The sequence below is a fragment of the Notamacropus eugenii genome, chromosome 1 (assembly GCF_028372415.1).
Source record: "Notamacropus eugenii isolate mMacEug1 chromosome 1, mMacEug1.pri_v2, whole genome shotgun sequence".
NCBI lineage: Eukaryota > Metazoa > Chordata > Mammalia > Diprotodontia > Macropodidae > Notamacropus > Notamacropus eugenii.
In genome coordinates this window covers 57,578,438-57,596,376 of record NC_092872.1, presented here as the reverse complement: position 1 = coordinate 57,596,376, position 17,939 = coordinate 57,578,438, and the positions used below count along the sequence as shown (strand labels likewise).

The 17,939-nt window shown below is 40.4% G+C and overlaps 1 protein-coding gene across 2 annotated transcripts in view; it reads right to left on the bottom strand.

The window, feature by feature from the left end:
* Window positions 1-273: 273 nt before the first annotated feature.
* NAA60 (N-alpha-acetyltransferase 60, NatF catalytic subunit) overlaps window positions 274-17,939 on the bottom strand; it is a 54,895-nt gene continuing 37,229 nt past the window's right edge. For both annotated transcript variants that reach the window (XM_072603071.1, XM_072603082.1), the window contains exons 4-7: window positions 15,954-16,050; window positions 7,237-7,471; window positions 4,897-5,266; window positions 274-2,220 (exon numbers count right to left, since the gene is read on the bottom strand). In XM_072603071.1, the coding sequence (XP_072459172.1) occupies window positions 5,110-5,266; window positions 7,237-7,471; window positions 15,954-16,050 (489 nt within the window). In that variant the 3' untranslated portion in view covers window positions 274-2,220; window positions 4,897-5,109. The remainder of the gene's footprint in view (window positions 2,221-4,896; window positions 5,267-7,236; window positions 7,472-15,953; window positions 16,051-17,939) is intronic.

Genomic DNA, 17,939 nt, shown 5'->3' with positions numbered 1-17,939 from the left:
ACCAGGATTATGGTGTAGAGAGGTAGCAATAATGTCCTGGAAAGAGCTGGGCTTAGACTTGGAGGGTCTGGGTTCAAACACTTCCTTGAGCCATGGTTTCCAAATCTGTAAATGGCTGGACTGGGCTAGATGATCTCTGAGCCCCTGCCATCTCTATATCCTACAAGGTGACTATGTCTCCCCACTGCCACCCCACCCCCCACTAGTGCAAATTCCCAAGAGTGATGAGGCAGCAAAAGGTAAAACCATAGGATTTATAAGATGACGGTCAGATAGATTTGATTAAGGTTTATTCCGTGGTTTTTCTAATAAGACAAAACACTATAATCCATTCAACACCAAGTTGGACGCTACAGTGATTATGGGAGAAAGGGAGTGCTGAGGGGCCATGGCAAGCTATCTTTAGCTTGAACACTGCATGTCCAGATGCTTCAGATCCAGAGAACTGCCCACCCCTCAGCACAGAAAACAAAATCAGATGAACATCTTTATTTTATCATTAAATATAAGACCACACTGGGGTCTCAGCACTGGCCAGCATCCAAGCTATCAAAACTTATTTAGTAAAGAAATTAACCCCACTTGTGCCAATGGTGTCACCATTGCCCTTAATTTCTTTTAAAATCAAATACTTTATGATGCTTGCCCACCCCCGGGGGGACAAGAGAGTGAGAGGAATACAAACCGATAAGCCTCCCATTCACTGATGAGGAATGCACAAAACAGTAAATGCTTGTCCAGCCCAAGGGGCTCCCCCTTAACTTCAAGGTTTCTCTAATCACCGTACCTCCCCAGGAGGCTACCAGGGCGGGCGGAGCCATCACTAAGACTAGAAGGATATGGTGGTTGATTGCCCTAGGATCCTGGAAAGGTCCTACAGGTTAAAAAAAAGTCTAAAAGGAATTTGGAGAAGATTCATGTGAGGCAGGGAAGGAGGTTTGTGTTTTTCTCCCCCTCCCTAACCCAGGTTTAGAAGTTCATAAGAATGGCTGCTTGTAACACTGGGTACTGGGTATTCTAGGAGGCTGGAACTACACTGTACCTCAGAAAATACAGGGCTTGTTAGGGGGTAGGAGATAACTGAATGTGATGGTAAGGGCAGATCTCATGCTGCAAGCACATTTCACAGAACTGAAACAGCTGAGCTACTGTCATCTCCTCCCCTCAGTGAATCCAGAGGAAGAAAAAACCCTCTCCATTAGGGCTGAAAGCTACAAGGCACATGGCTCTGTCCCCGTAGGACCAGGGCCACTTACAGGGACTGCACTGGAGGAACCAGAAGTTGGGACCCATATTCATAACTTCCTGTACAAAGAGAAATCATGGTGGCTCTGGTTGAAGTTGATGGCTGAGGAGGCTCAGATAAGGGGTAATCTAGACAGGGAAAATCCTAGGCTTGATCTCAGGAGGACTGAGAGCTCTCATCCTTCCCACCCCTAGGTCCAGTTCAGCTGAGGCAGACAATGTATTTCATTATGAAATAGGAATTGTGATCTCTCTTCAGTGTTGAGTAAAGTCCCAGGCAGAAGGGAATAAGAGAGTATATCTTCAAGGTGGGAATCAGAGAATGAGACTTTGCTATCAAGTCACCCTACACCAAGGTCATCAGGAGTCCACTTTGCTGGAGAAGTGGGGCCATCTGATATGACAATTTTTTCTGGGGAACAATGCCAAGGGTTCTGTGCCTGGATATCTTGAAAGTCCTGAAAGGATGAGCAAGAGTGGCTTTTGACCTAGCCTCCTGGGCTGAGCCTCAGCTATGACCCGGCCTTGGTTATTTCATGTTCCTGGAGGGCCTTTGATCTTCCTTCAACCATTCGCTCTATTGTTCTGAAGTTACATTCTCCTCAAGGCCAAGCTAGTTTACCCAGAATGAAGGAGTGCAGGTCACATGGACAATTCATGACAGGCAGCAGGGGGGATGAGGGTGGAGGTAGGGTTGGGTGGGAGGGTGCAGCAGGTGGGGGAGGCCTTCCTCTCTTCAGCTATGAGGTCCTATGGTTCCCAGCAAAGACACTGGGTAGGAAAGGAGAAAGTTCACTCGCATTCTCCTGTTCCCAGGAGAGGAGGGCAAGGGGGTACCACAATAAGTCAGGTCACATCCCCATCTAGTCCACAGAGGGCAGACTTGCTAGCGAGATCCAGAGCATTCATGGAAGCCAGGGTTAGCAGCATCAGCGCAGAAGGAAATGGCTTCAGGAGCAGAAAGGTACAAAACACCTGTTCAAAACCAGAGAAAAGATGATGATGAAGGCTTAAGCAGTACTGTCCTTCCACTTCCCAGTCCTAGTACTGAGCACAGTGATACAACATATAGTAGCAGAATATCAACTTACTATATGGGACTGAATAGCTATTTTGGCTTACCCAGGAATTAAAGTGCATCAGAAAGAATGTGGATTGGGAACTGGGGGGGTGGGGGGTGGGGGAGCGGGCCAGGGAACTGTGTCAAAGGAGTCACACTCTGCCCCTTGTGATCTAAGTGACCCTGAGTGGGTCATTTACAAAATAAGGCAGTCAGACTAGAGAGATGGTTTCTAGGCCCCTCCATGTTTTCTCATATATAAAACAGGGGTATTACAAGGTGTTACATCTCTTACAGGGTTACTGTGAAGAAAGTACTTGGTAAGTTTAAGCCTTGGCTTCTCTACTCACTAGGCCATGTAGGTAGAGACCCCATACCCTCAAAACTACCTGGTACCAGAGATACCACTGGAAGAAACAAGCAGAAGGTCATATCCCCAACAGAATGTAAGCCAACAAAAGCTGAAGCTGTCATCAAAAAACCTGTTTCTACTGTATACCTAACAAAGGACCATGACATATAGTAAGTGTATATTGACTTTTTCAGACAGAACTTTCCAATGATCAGGTTCACTTCTGTCTCAGTCCTGCTGCCAGCAAACTTAGCTTCCCTACTCTGTTCAGGTCTCCTCAATGATTATGCATCTGAGAAACAGTAATCACATTAACTAACTACCTAAAAAAGAAACCAAAGCAAACCCTGATTCAGGGTTTAAGAAAAACCTAAATCACTGAGAAAGTTACTGCATGTAGACTGTATCCAAATACAGAACCTCTCCCCAGATTCCAAAAATCAGAACTCTGAAGAAAAAACAATCAGCATATATGTGCTAGAAGAATGGTCAAAAATTTAGCCTATAATAAATACCTGCTAAGGTAAAAAGGTTTTTAATTTTTTTTCCAATTCAAATAAAGATGATAAGACCATAGAGCTCAAGCTCTAAGGGACCTCGGATGTTTTATTCATCTGTATCCTCACTGCTCTCCATCCATTTCATGGCAAAGAGGACACAGCACACTGGGGTTTTCTAAGAAGCGTCATCTGGGGAGAAAATACAGCTCATAGTCCTACCAGTTCTGTACACTGTGGCTTGAAAGGCAGCTTTCAGGAGTGTGGTGACTTCTCAGTGACCATGTCCTAGCATACCCCCCCACAGGCCAGTGTTTCTGCTGAGCCTTTCCCTGAGATCCTCTGACTAGATTTCTCTCTCATCTGCTTCTATTTCACTTTGTATTTCTCTTATGAACAGAATTCTATTCTAGCTTCTCTTATAATTATTTCCTTATGTCTTGTCTCCACCATCTCTTCAAGGCCCCAGCAGTGTCCTGAATAGGTCATCGTTATCATCACTATTGTCCTGCATTTAACCACATCAATAATACCAATAATAGCACACATTCCCACGGCACTTTACAAAATGCTTCCCTTACAACTGAGATGTATATGGTATATCATCACTACCCCAATTCTATAAAGCAGGAAGAGAGTTTATGGGGGTGTTAGTGAGTAGCAGGAGCTTGTGATCACCTAGGTGCTAGAGTGGATAGAGAGTCAGGCCTAGAATTCCTGAGTCCAACTCTGGCCTCACACATTTACTAACTGTGTGACCTGCAGCAAGTCACTTGTTCCCATTTGCCTCAGTCTCCTCATCTATAAAGTGAGAAAGAAATGGCAAGCTACTCCAGTATCTTTGGGGGAACAGAGTCAGATGCAACTGAAATGATTGAACAACCAAAGTAGGAGCTTAATGTTCAGTTCTCTTCCACCATCATAGTTGAATTTAACAAGGCCTCATTATTATTTAATAAATTATTTTTAATTTATTTTAATATATTATATATTATTTAAGCTTTTCAAAAAATTATTTAAATTTCATACTTAATATATTATTATGTATTATTTAATAATTTAATATATTATTATGTGTTATTTAAGTTTTTTCTTTATGGGGTCTTTCTGATCTGGACCTGGCCAAGAATTCATCCATGTACAGGAACTTCTGGCACAGAAACTTCCTACACCAATATGGAGAGAAACTTGTCTGTAATTTACTCTCTGAAGGTTAGGTAAGTGACTTACTCACGGCCACACAGCCAGCATATGTCACAGGCAGGCTGAGTCTTCCCCACTACAAAGGCCAGTCCTTATCCACTACACTTGACTGCCTCTTGCTTATTAGGTACTTTTAAAAAATGACTTGCAAGTTAGGTGTCCACTAAAGTCCACCTTAGATGTTGCACAGAAGTGACCTGAGACCTTTGAAAATTATGCCAACAGAGCTCAAGCTAAGGCAGTTCTGATTTTGAGGGCGGACCTGGCAACAGACGCTACCTGTTATTTGAGAATCAAAAGTTTAGAGAAGTTCATCACTAGGCTGGCCATCCGGTAAGGAAATGTATTTTCTCACAACATTTTCATGAAGTGTCACTGACTAAACCATTTGTATCAGTAGGGTAAATACCCAAAGATGAAGTCATTAATTCCTGAAGTCTTGTAATGACTTGATCCTCATTTGTTTTCTACTCCCCCCTCAAACCCTTGATTTCCAACATATCCATAAAGACAAAGGCAAGAACACAAAGTCAACTAACTCTCCATGTGCCTCTCCATCATCATCCCAGTCTGTTGACCCCAGGCTCTCCAGGGCTCGCTGAACAGCAGATTGAGTTGGCAGCCCAGGAGACGGCAGTTCCACCTTTAGAGCCCGTCCCACGGAGCTGGTTTAGAGTGGTGTAGAGGTGAGGCTCTCAGGTGAAGATAACCGACACCTCTTGGTGGCTTCTGGGAAGGGCCTTCTGACCAAATCACATGGCTCTGCTGTACTCAATGCCACTCTTGGCAGAAATGCTTGACCATGGCAGAAGGCTGCAAAGAAGATTCTGAGCCTGGCGATAAATCCGCTGAGGAATTGAACACGGGCTCAGGTTGGCTAATGCAGACCCGATGTGCTGAATGTAGTCAGTGGGACTCAGTTAAGTAATAACCTCTCCAAGTGATCTTCAAAACAAAACAAATCCTCCTATCTTCCCCCTCCCCTCAAATAACAATACACAACTTCAATAGCCAATGCAGAGGATTATGGACAGCACAAAATCCTCCCTTTAAACCTTTTAAATCCTCCCTTTTAAACTCTCCATTTAACTTGAGCTATATATCCAAGAGCTTCTGTAGTCACAAAGGAATAAGAGAACCAGTGCTTGGGCACAGAATCTTTTCACCAAATCAGAAAATATGTCTAGGGTATACACATGCCAACAGACAGACAGCTGGTAGGGCATGGACCGGGAGAGAGGGGGCAGAGCCTCAGGTGACACAATAGCCTGGAGAGATCCCAAGAATTACATACAGATCAAAGAACCCACAGACACAGGGTCACTGGGTTTTAGAGATGAAAGGGCTCATCTACTCCAATGCACAAGGCTTGCATACAGGAGGTACTAAATATATACTTGTTGACTGATTCTAACACACACACACACACACACACACACACACACACACTCCAGTCCAAAGAATACTAACAGTCATAAAGAAGTTCATTTCTAGAATAGGCTGCAGGGAATCAACTTTTTGGTTAGTTTTCTTGAACAGCAGAATGACTTGGTAAACTCTCATCATTTAAGTAGACTTCAAGTTCTCTGAGGGTAAGGGATATTTCACTTTTGTCTTTGTATCTCGGCTGCCTCACACAGTAAAACTGGCACAGAGTAGACACAATGTCTACTGACCAATTCTAAGACATATATGTATGCCACAGTTCAGAGGGTGTCATCCATTATGAGTATGTCTACTCCTAGCATAAACTGTAGAATCAATCTTTTGGTTAGTTTTTTTGGGATAGCAGAAAGGTTTGGTAAGTTCTTGTCCTTTAAGTTGAACGTAAGTTTCTCGAGGGAAGGGACTATACTAGCTTTTGTCTTTGCATCCCTCATGCCTAGGACAGTACCTCACACACAGATGACAGTTAATAAAAGTACTTGTTGACTGATGAGCGTGGGCAACTAACCCCTGGCTCATTCATGTGACCTCATCCAAAACAAACTAAATAGTGTTACTACTGGGAAACCTCTCTACCAGCTTCCTAAGAAGGGGACCTGGAGTGAGCGAGGAAAGAGTACTTTCAACTTATGTCCTGTCCATAAAGGAAGAGGAATCAGTTTAAATCTAAGTGTAGGTCTTGTTTAGATAGCAGAAAAATTATTCTTATTTAGGACTCAGAAGATTAAAATCTATCTCTGAATCTTAACTGGAATCTTGGAAATGCTAGGTGGCAGGAAGGAGCCTGTGGAGATTCTGGCTTTTGGTTCTTGTTTTTTAAAGAGATCACATTTCTACAGTGCTTTAGAAAGCAAGTTCACAGACATTCTCACTTAATTTTCCTAACAAGTTTGTAAGGTAGGCAGGGCAACTATTATCCCCATTTTTCTGGTTGAAGAAATTGAGGTTTAGAGTGTCCCAAGTTAGAAACGATAAGCACAGGATCTGAATCCAGGTTTTGTTTGTTTGTTTTTAAACTTCAAATACAGTGTGCTTTCACACTTTGCTGCCTCTTCAACATGTGTAGCTAGTCCCAAGATCACAGACCTGGAGGAGGAAGGGCCTTTCTTTTTAGACTATCTAGTCTAATTCCTTCATATTAAAAATCAGATAAATGAGGCCCAGGAAAGTTAAGTCACTTGCCCAAGGTCACAAAGACAGTGTCAGAGGCAAGATCTGAACTCAAGTCCTCTGACTCTGGAGTCACTGTACTTTGTAGGCTCTAAGTCATGATGTCCCAAGACTCCCAGTGCTAATTTACTGTAGCTACCTCACTGCTGGTTTGCTGAGGGTGATTTGAAAGAGACTGCTACCCTTCTACCTCAGCCTCTAGTTTTCAGTTTGCATGACGAGAGATAACAAGCAAAATCTTTGTGAACAAAAGCAAAGGATATAGAATTGTCCAAGGAGGATGCCCCCCATTGATGTAGAGTACATAGGTGAAGCCATCTTTGAGGACTCCTCTTATGGAGTAATAATAGGGTAGATAGTGGTGTTGCTTAAAATCTCTATTTTCATAGAAATTTATTGCTGTATTGTTAGTGGTGAGGACGTGCAAGTAGATGGCTTTGCAGTGGTCTTGAGCCGTAGTAGATATGTGATCCTTCAGGCTTTCAAGTAAAAGGGAACCTAGCAAAGACAAAGAGAAGTTGTTATATACAAATGGACCAAAAGAATAACCATAGAAAGCACCCTCAATCCTCTCCATTCTTCAAGCCCAGCTCAGTTATCAGTCAACTCTTCCCTGAAGCCCTTCCCAAGTAATCCCACTCATCTGATCTCATGGCACATTCTACTCCTCTCTTGTACTTCTTACAGTCTCATCTTATACTGCTATAATATTCTACAAAGCCCATAGGCACAGAGGAAAAACAATGGATTTAGACTCAAAGGGTTCAAATGGTGGCTTATTTACTTTTAACCGTGTAACTTGAGATGATCATGCTATTCATCTCAGGTTTAATTTCCTCGTCATACACTTATACTATTTACCTCAGAGGGTGGTTGTGAAAAGAGCATTTCGTGAATTTTAAATGCTATACAGTTATCCCTCCACATCAATACTTTCCCCAGTATGGTTTTGATATATCTTGGGGTGGCCAAAGAAATTAAACGGGAACTTTTGGGGAGTTTTGCAGAAGCCAGCATAACACAAAAAAGTTTAGAAACTCAGAAATGCATGAAGTATACGTATAGTATTGTACAATAGCAACGTATTTTATCTTTTAATACCATAATAATCCAGACTTCTTCTCTGCTACAAAGGGAGAGTCAAAGAATTTTATTCAGACTTTCCAGATTGCGGGGTGCTGTGACCCTAACCCCCTCGATGTGGAAGGTATCATTGTATACAGTAAAAGTGAGACAGTAGTAATGCACTCTATAAACAAATCAAATCTCACTCCTGCTAGATTCCTTGTAAATTCCCTCTGAAATCTATTACCATGCTCTTTATACAGTAAGTACTTCATCTTCCTCCTCCTCCTCATCTTCAAGTATTTGTTACACCATTACAATTGTGGCAGACCCTGTGCTGGGTTACAAAGAAAGGCAAAAACATGCTCTCTGGTCTCTGCCTTTAAGGGGCTCGCAATCTAACGGGAGATACAATATACAAACAACCATGTGTACAGAAATGATATACAATGGGAATGGAAGGCAATCAAATGGGACAAAAGCACTGTCAGTGAGAAAGATCAGGAAAAAGAAGACAAGCCTCTTGCAGAAGGTGGCATTTGGGCTGAGAGCTAAAGGAAGCCATGTAAACCAAGGGGCCAAAGTGAGGAAGAAGGGCATTCCCACCACGTTGCTGCCTGCCACACAGTGTAAGTTCTTTGAGGGCAGGGGCTGTTTCATTTCTGCCTCAGTACCCTCAATCCCCAGAGCAATGCCTGGAACACAATACTTCAGGAGTGTCTGCTGAAGGAAAATAGATTCGTTGGTTGGAACCCTCTGTGGATTTGGGTATAAAGTATTAACATCACAGTGTCCACCATGCACTAAAATTCCTGAAGTCTGAAGCTTGTTTCTATAACAAACAATCCAATTATTTCAGAAGCATGAACTTGGCTGAAATGAAAATTCTACTGAGTTTTAACTTGTCTAAAATTAGTCCAGACTTTCTAAATTTATTATGTTCTCTATAGCAACAAACTAACTTGGGTCAGTGTCAAGTGAGTCTAAATAAATAACAGTTATTGGCTCAGTCTACGGCTAGAGAAGATAGATTTAGAAAATATAATTATAGATAATAGTTTACTAGGGTAAGATGGAGCCTGTATTGGAGGGGGGAAAACTATCTGGCTGTAGGAAATACCGGGACTGGACCCCACTTGAAGAAAGAATACGAAATTGACATCTACTTGTGAAATTCAAGAACCTCATTAAAAATAAACCATAATTAATTCATAAAATATGCAATTCCTATTATATTAATGACCATTGTCACAAGAATCAGAGGCCTAAATCTTCTGCCTCTGGGCTCACTCACTACTGTCATAATTAATCAATCAATAAGCACCTATTAAGTACCAAAGATTATCCAGGTACTGTCTTACATGATGGAATACTTCTGTGACCACCTTCATGCACCCATATCTCTCTCTTTTCTGAATTCCTACTGCAGCAAGTTCTACACAATTCAGCACCTATTTGCTGACTGTTTTACATGCATTAGCACTGTCTCTCTTTGTTGCTGTTGAGTTATTTCAGTGTCTTTGTGACCCCATTTGGGATTTTCTTGGCAAAGATTCTGGAGTAATTTGCCATTTCCTTCTCCAGCTCATTTTACAGATAAGAAAACTGAGGAAATCAGAGTTAAATGATTTGCCCAGAGTCACCCAGCCTAATAAGTGTCTGAAGCCAGATTTGAACTCAGGAAGATGAGTCTTCCTAACTCCAGGACCTGACTATCTGCTATGCTAGCTAGCTATCCATTGTCTTTCTAGTTAAACAATAATTTTCAAGGCCAATTCTCTATCCACTATGCCATCTACCTCATGCTAAGAACAAAACATAGTGGTATATTTTTAAAAGGGTTGCTCATTCTCTATTTTGGTCTGTGAAAAAACAATTATCTCGATGGCTTCACTGCAGTTGTGGAAATTCATAGATGTGAGAAAATAATTAACTTCTTTCTGCTGCCAACTCTCTTTGAAAAACAGACAGAAGTAGAAAGAAAAGATGCTTTATGCATATAGGAGATGTTTGGAGGGGAAAGTGTGAAAATCTTAAGTTTTCAGATATTTTTTGTCCATTTACCATTTATATACTTAAAAATAATATTGAAGGTAGCATAGTCATAGCTTTAAGTTTCATGTCTAGAACTGAGATGGCCTGCTGAATGTGTTAACTGACCTACCATACTCGAGGCCAATATCATAAGACTTGTCTAGGGCATTGTAACGGGGGCTTAAGGAACCTATTAAAGACAAGTTACAATCCTCATCCTAAAAGTTTACAATTGAATAAACATATTAATATGTACCCCAAATACAGATAAACCTCTTGGTTATAAAAAGGGTGTGTGTGTGTGACAGTAGGACCTAGCATAGTTTCTCACACTGAATATATTTATTGATTTAGGGAGAGGGAAGAATGAGAGGGTAGTTTTACTGATGGAACAGATAATGAGTGGGCTTAATCTGAAAAGACTTCCTGGAAGCAACAGCCTCCAGCTATGAGTGAAAGGAGGAGGAGAGCAAAGTGAGGCTGAGAGGAAGGAAGAGAACCGTTTAATCCCCATCATGACCTCTAAGACACTTCAGCTTTTTTCCTCATTGAGCTCAGTGCCTGTCTCACAGTCTTTCCTCCCCAAATGCTGCTCTCATACTAGGGGGACTTGAATATGCACACTGATGCTCCCTCAAACACCCTGACCTCTCAGTTGCTCAATCTACTCATTTCCCATAGCTTACTTCTTCATTTCACATCAGCTAGAAAGATGATCATACCCTTGATCTTTGTCATAGCCCACAAACATACCACTTCTAACTTCATGAACCCTAAAATTCACCTTCTGATCACAATCTGTTATTGTTCCACCTCTCTCTCTCTCTCTTGCAACCTTAAACCCTGTTCTTCATCCTCACAAAGACCTTGAATGCTTTGTCCTCTTATCCCTGCATGAGCTCCACTATTCTCCACTCCCTGGCCTCAGATACTTCCTACCTATGTGACCCAAGGTAAGTCACTAAACTTGTTTGCCTCAACTTCCTCATCTGTAAAATGAGGCTAATAACAGCACCTACCTCCCAGGGTTTTTGTGAAAATCAAATGAGATAATAATTATAAAGTGCTTAGCACACTGTAGTGCTACATAAATGTTAGCTATCAGTCACCTCCAGGATCAAATACAAAAATCCTTTGTCTGATGTTGAAAGTCCTTCATAACTAACCACACCTTCCCAGTCTCTTTATACCTTAGTCACCCCTCTGTACTCATCTATTCAGTGACACTGGCCTACCTGCTGTTCCTCACACACAACAATTCAACTTGTGACTCCAAGCATTTTCACTGGCTGTGGCCCATGCCTGGAATTCTCTCCCTCCTTATCTGTGCCTCTTGGTTTTCCTGGATGCCTTCAAATCCCAGCTAAAATCCCATCTACTACAAGGAGTCTTTCCCAATCCTCCTACATGCCTTCCCTCTGTTGATTTGTCTCCAATTTATCCCAAATAGAACTAGTCTGTACATAGTTATTTGCAGATTGTTTCCATTAGACCTTGGGCTCCTTGACAGCAAATACTATCTTCTGCTTTTCTTTGTTATCTCCAGCGCATGACACCTGGCTGGTAGGAGGTACTTAACAAATGTTTATTGACTGAAGAGACCTGATAATCCCTGCCCAGAGAGATTTCTCTCAATCACATTTCTCATTTGTACTTACTTGGCACTTAATTTTTACTGTTCTGAATTGTTAGTTTTCTTTTCAATGTGTGACGTGGGACTCTCAAGTAACAAGATTAATTTTTCAAGCCACACTTGGAAAAAAAAGTCTCACATATGCCTCTTCTCAACTGAGGCCTAACAGGAGGATGGGAATGGGATTATATCATAGCTCTTGGTATCAAGCAAAGTACAATTCTCAAAGAAGGAGCTTAACACTGTGGACTGACAGCTTTGCCATACTCAGAGAATCAAAGAACTTTAGAACTGAAAAGTACTTTCAGTCATCTAAGCTACTTCTAGTCAAACTTGAACGAACAGGGAGATTGTAAATATTAGTGTTTCAACATATGATTATGAAAAATCTTAAGTATCACACAGGATTCAGTGGTTGTCTTGCTTCGGGAGGATTTATTTTAGAAAAACTGCCTATGTAAGGCCTGGAAGCCTAGCATTTTTATACCTTGATATAATTTTTTTAAACCAATGAGGTGAAATTTAATTACTTAGCAACAAAAAAACCACTGAACATTTAATATATAACAGAGTTCAATATAATGTTCCTCATCAATGTCTATTCCCCTCTAAAGCAGACATCTTATTCCTCTGATTTTAGAAATTAACTGCAAATTGAATTTGTCTTTTTTTAAATAAGAATTTGGATCCAAATGACCACGAACCAAGAACATGCATACTGAAAGTCACACATTTCTAAACTTTATCTGGTTGCTAAACAGATTTTCATTAGGTGATGACTGATATCAAAAAGATTTCCCTGATTTTTTTTTTAGTTTAAAGGTATTGTTACTCTGTGCAAATATAAACTTAATGCTTTTGAACTTCTTGCCTCCCAATTATTAATACTAAACTATTTCTTCTACTTCAAATAAACAAGTTATGTTAAATTTTAAAACTTATTTTCAAAACTCTGAAAGTGGTGATTCCTTGTCTTCTTCAAAGGAATGATCATTTCTATAGAATCTAATGAAATGGTCTATTCAGTTATAATGTTAAAACCATGATTTAACACTGTCCAGTAAAAGGTAAGCTATGTTCTTCCAGCAAACCGTTATCAAACAGAATTGGAAAGATTTTTTTAATTTACAAAAAAAATTTAAACTTGTTGGGGGTGTAAGCTCAGTTTTCACATGAACAGTCTTGGGCAGGTAAAAGTGAGGACTTCTAAACCTCAGAGTTCTCACGAGGCCCCCCAGGGAACAGCTGGGGATTGAGGCATGAAACATGAGCTATCTTGTGTCTTTCCACCTCTTCTCAGGGGGAAACTTGCTGGGGAGAGCATCCCACCCTTGAGATTGGTCCGTAGTCTGAGCACACCTGTTGTTAATTAGCTAGGGGCTGAGAGCATGCACGGTATTCACATGCAAACTATGCGGCTGGGAGAGCTTAAGTAGGGACAGAAAAGCCTGAAGGCCTTCTTCTTGCTGCGGGGTCCCCTCCCCTCTTCCGCTCGGTCCTCTTGCTGTATGATCCTTGCCCCTTGGGAGGAGGAGGGTTCCTTTCTCCTGGGGAAGAACTCGCCCTGCATATGGATATGTAACTAAGACCCTGAATAAAGCCAAACCCTTGTTTGACTCTGGAAAGTCTCTTCTCTCAATACGTTTATCTGGCTGATCACCGAAGACCTGGACAAAAAAAGGTAAGAAGACTCAGGTAGCCCATTGGCCTCTAGGTTGAACATAAACTAGTAATATTTAAGAGCACAATGTGATAAGTTTTTGTTTGATGATCAATTTTCAGAAAAGCTTCAGAGGTAATTAAAACAAAATCTCTCCTTTGGTCAGCATGCAGTTATTGGTATGTAAAATATGGGCACAAAAGCAAACTGTTATTAGCATGCTTCAAAATAAGTCAAAAAATTATTTTTAAGTCAGTTGTTATTCATGTCACACGAAATAAAATCTGGTGACCAGTCAGTGCAGAATGCTTCTACGTGTACAAAGAAGTTGTTTGTCTACCACAGAGGCCCCAAAACATAAAAAACCATAAAGCAAAATGTAATACAGGTCAAAGTCACTTGAAACTTGTTATGCAGCTAAAGCGTTTCATTTTTTGAATTGTGAAGCATTGCTAAACTTTTCCAGGTAGATGACTAATTCCTTTTATGGGTAAGCAAGGCTATGTGGCAGCTTTACTATCTGACAATTAACTGAGGTAACTTTTTAAATACATGAAGTTTATTCCCAGTACTGCCAGCATCATGCTGGGGCAGGGGTGGGAGGGGGAGAAATCACATTAAAATTTCAGTCTGGGATTTGAATATTAAACCAGAATGGTGCCTGCTAAAGTCAGATTTGGAAGGAGTTGGAAAAGGATAGAGTAAGGAAATCTACCAGAAGACCTCATAACAGCAGACTCCACATTCCAATCTGTTTCACTTTAGAGGCTTCCATTACTTTTCTTTTTCTTTGAAATAAAATCATTCATAAAATATTTAATGAGATTAAAACATGATGTTTTAAAAAATATTTTTCATTTTAAACTTAACTAATAGCATATTATATAGCATTCAAATAGCAGAAGGAATAACCATAATAATATTATGTCCCCACCAAGTACTATTGCCTTAAAACTCTCAAAAATCCTCTGTTGTTGGCTACAAATAAAGCATGTACAAAATACTGGCTTTATGGAAACAATAAATCCAAATAGGATATCCTGGCTATAAGGTGTAGCAATTTTATTACAGTATATTAATTTAGATGTTTCATCAAACTCCTAACTGTGCAGCACTTTGGTGAAATAGTACTGAAAGGCTACAGGTGTGTTAATGCATGCATTGCTGGTGGAGCTGTGAAATGACTCAACTATTTTGGAAAGCAATTTATAATTATGTTAAAAAAGTGACTAAAATGTTCATACGCTTTGAGTTGGAGATTCTACTAATAGACATGTATACCAAGATGCTCAAAGACAGACAGAAAGGTGCTGTGTATACCAAAGTGCATGGAGCAGCAACTTTTTGTGGTAATAACAAACTGGAAATCAAAGTTTCCATTCACTGGGGAAAGACTAAACGAGTTGTGGGAACATAAATGGTGTAAAATACTGTTCTAGCTTATGAAATAACGAATTTGAAAAATCCAAAGAAACCTGAGAAGACACATCATGATGCAGAGTGAAGTAAGAGGAACCAGGGAAAAAATACACAGTGACTGAACAGTGGAAAAAGAAAGAGCAATAAAATGAAAGTAAATGTTACACAATCACAATGTCCAAGGTTAGGTTCCAAAACCTGCACCATTTCACTGGAGGTGCAGAAGGTGCCGCCAGGTGTGGAATGTGGCCCACGCTGGCAGACCTGGTTAACATATTGCCTGGTTTTGTTAACGTGTTGTTTCTTTGTTATAAATAAAAGTTTACTTGGGGACAGGCAGAGGGGTAGAATAACTAGAATATATTCAGAAATGAATGGGATGGAAAAACAAAAGGCATTAATAAGACTTTTTAAAAGGGCATAAAACATTGGAGAAAAAACAAGAAAAATAAGGCATTGACTCTGGGGCCCAATGTTAATTCTCCCAATAGGCCTCTGGATGATCTTGACCGGTTCACTTCCAAAGGCAACAGGCTATGATGAAAAGAGCATTGATCTGATGTCAGAAGACACAGGTTCAAGTCCTATCTCTGACACTACCTGTGTGACTTTTGGCAGGTTACTCGGCCTTCCTGGGCCTCAGTTTCCTCATTTGTAAAATGAGAGTGTTGCACTACATGGCTTCTGAGGTCTCTTCCAATCTAGATCTAGGACCCTGTGATATCTTTGCCAATCTCTAAGGTCCCTTCTTGCTCTTAACATTCTATGTAACAATTAAACAAAACACCACATAAACTTCTATTCCTTCTCCTCTGGGAGATCCAGTGGGATGTAGTGGAAAGACAATTAAGACTTGAGAGGCTTGGATTCAAGCCTCTTATTAGCCTTGGCAAATAATGTCCCTTCTCTGAGCTTGATTTCCCTTGTTTGTAAAATAAGAATACTTATACTCTCTACCTTCTTACAGGATTATTGTCATGAAAGTGCTTTGTAAACCTTAAAGCTCAAGAGAAAGATGAGCATTGGCCAAATGTGGTTCCTCGTGCTGACACTCAATTTCTGAATTTGTCATTTCCACATTCATGTTCTGAACTCAATGCAACAAAAAGTTGACTGAGGTCTGAGCACATCCCCCACTCACCCAGAGGGGGCACTCTGACCAGCCTTACCTATTCCATGCTTTCTGAATTCTTTTACCACTCCTAGACTTAAGATGTACGCAACCTGTGTATCAACAGAGAAGTGTGAAGCTAGAATATCTCCGTCCTGTAGAGAATTGAAAAAGAAAAAGTTAGGTTAATCCTGGAGGCAGATATTCAAATAATGGGAACTGGATATGGAATAAGAAGAGACTTAGATTCGAAAGCTGGCTCTGATACTATCTGTGAAACCCTGGGCAAAACTTCAGTTTTCTCATCTGTAAAATGGTTATATTAATATTTTCACTACCCACCTTAAAGGACCTGTATAAAGTGCCTTGTAAATTGTAAAGAGCTCTACAATAACAAGCATGGCTACAGCAACACTAATTCACATTTCTTTGGTGTCTTACGGTATACAAAGCACCGTCCTTGCGCAAACAGAATCATCTCCATTGGCCTCATGGGGTCAAGTGACTTCTAGAGTCACTAGAAAGTACTAATAAGAACGAGTGGTGTCTCTCCTGACTCCAGGCCAAGTGCTCTTCCCACTCCATTACCCTGCCTTTCACTGTGCTATGACGTCAGGGAAAACAACTATGATCTCACACAAGATGTCTCTTGGGGTCAGAAAACAGATACTAGGCTGGGCCAACCAAGAAGACAATTCATTAGAGCAATCCTTGTGTTTGCTAGGAAAAGAGGAATTCTTCTCTTTCCTTTTTAAACAGAAAAAATGTGGACAGGAAAACACTAGCTGTTTGTTCTTGGTTGGAAATAATTCAGACAGACACTAGATTAGTTTATGAATCTATCTTGTGATTCACACCTATTCTGCATTCAAACTCATGAGCAGGCCATCTGGAGGGACCAGAATGCTACACTGATAATTATATTTTTTCAAAGTCTTACAATTTAAATTCCTGGTCTTGCACAGAAGCAATTTCATTTCAAAGTCTAAACCAACAACACACAAGTACTGCTTGGGTGCCTAAAGGGATTACGTAGGTTACAAGGTGTGGTGGAGAGATTTTGGATTTGTAGTAGGGAGACCCTTGGCTCTGGCCCTTACAAATTACTCAACCTCACTGAGTCTCAGTTTCCCATACGTATAATAGAAATAATGATGCTTGCAAAGCATGATTCCTTGCCGCTATAAGGAAACATTTCATATACCATAAAACACCATGTGAATTTAAGATATTAATAGTACATCTCTGAACCAACTCCTACCTATAGTAAAGAACAAATAATGGTTCAAGATGTGAATTATTTAAAAAGAAAACAATATAAACAAATAATCAACAAAGAAATACAATAATTACAAAAGTAAATAATGAAGGGCATGAAATGAATTAGGAACATTTTAGTCTGTTCAGGTCAGAATGAAAACTGAATTTTAAAATGAAAATTTAAAGAAAAAAAGGACAACAAAAAAAATCTTCCTGGAGGACCTAGGATCTGAGATTCAATATGTCAGAGGATGGAGACAGGCTAATATGGTGGGCAGGATGAGAAAGAGTAATGAAAGAGGGAAAATCACAAAAAAATGTCATGTCTTGAAAATAGCACTGAGTAGTGTTTGTAGTATAATATGACCATTAAGACCCTGGCATCAACACACACACACACACAGACACACACACACACAGACACACACACACAGACACACACACACACACACACACACTCAAAATCTACTGAGTCTAAAAACAGAAAAAAAAAAATTATCTCAAACTCTGCAAATTCTAATCTGATTCCTCAGACCACAGGAAGCCAAGTGCAACAACCAAAAAAGCAGACAATGATTCTGCTGAAATCTCTCATGACCCTGTCCATACAAAGGGAGAAAGGGGGAAAAAAAATCAACATTTTTCCTTCTTGATATTTCTGTCTTTAAAGTGTGTGTGTGTGTAAACTCAGTTCTGTAACCTTTCTGCCACAAAAGCTCTAACTTTGATAGCTACTAGCAAACTTACAAAGCCTTCAAATATGGGTTGGCAATACAGCAAAGTG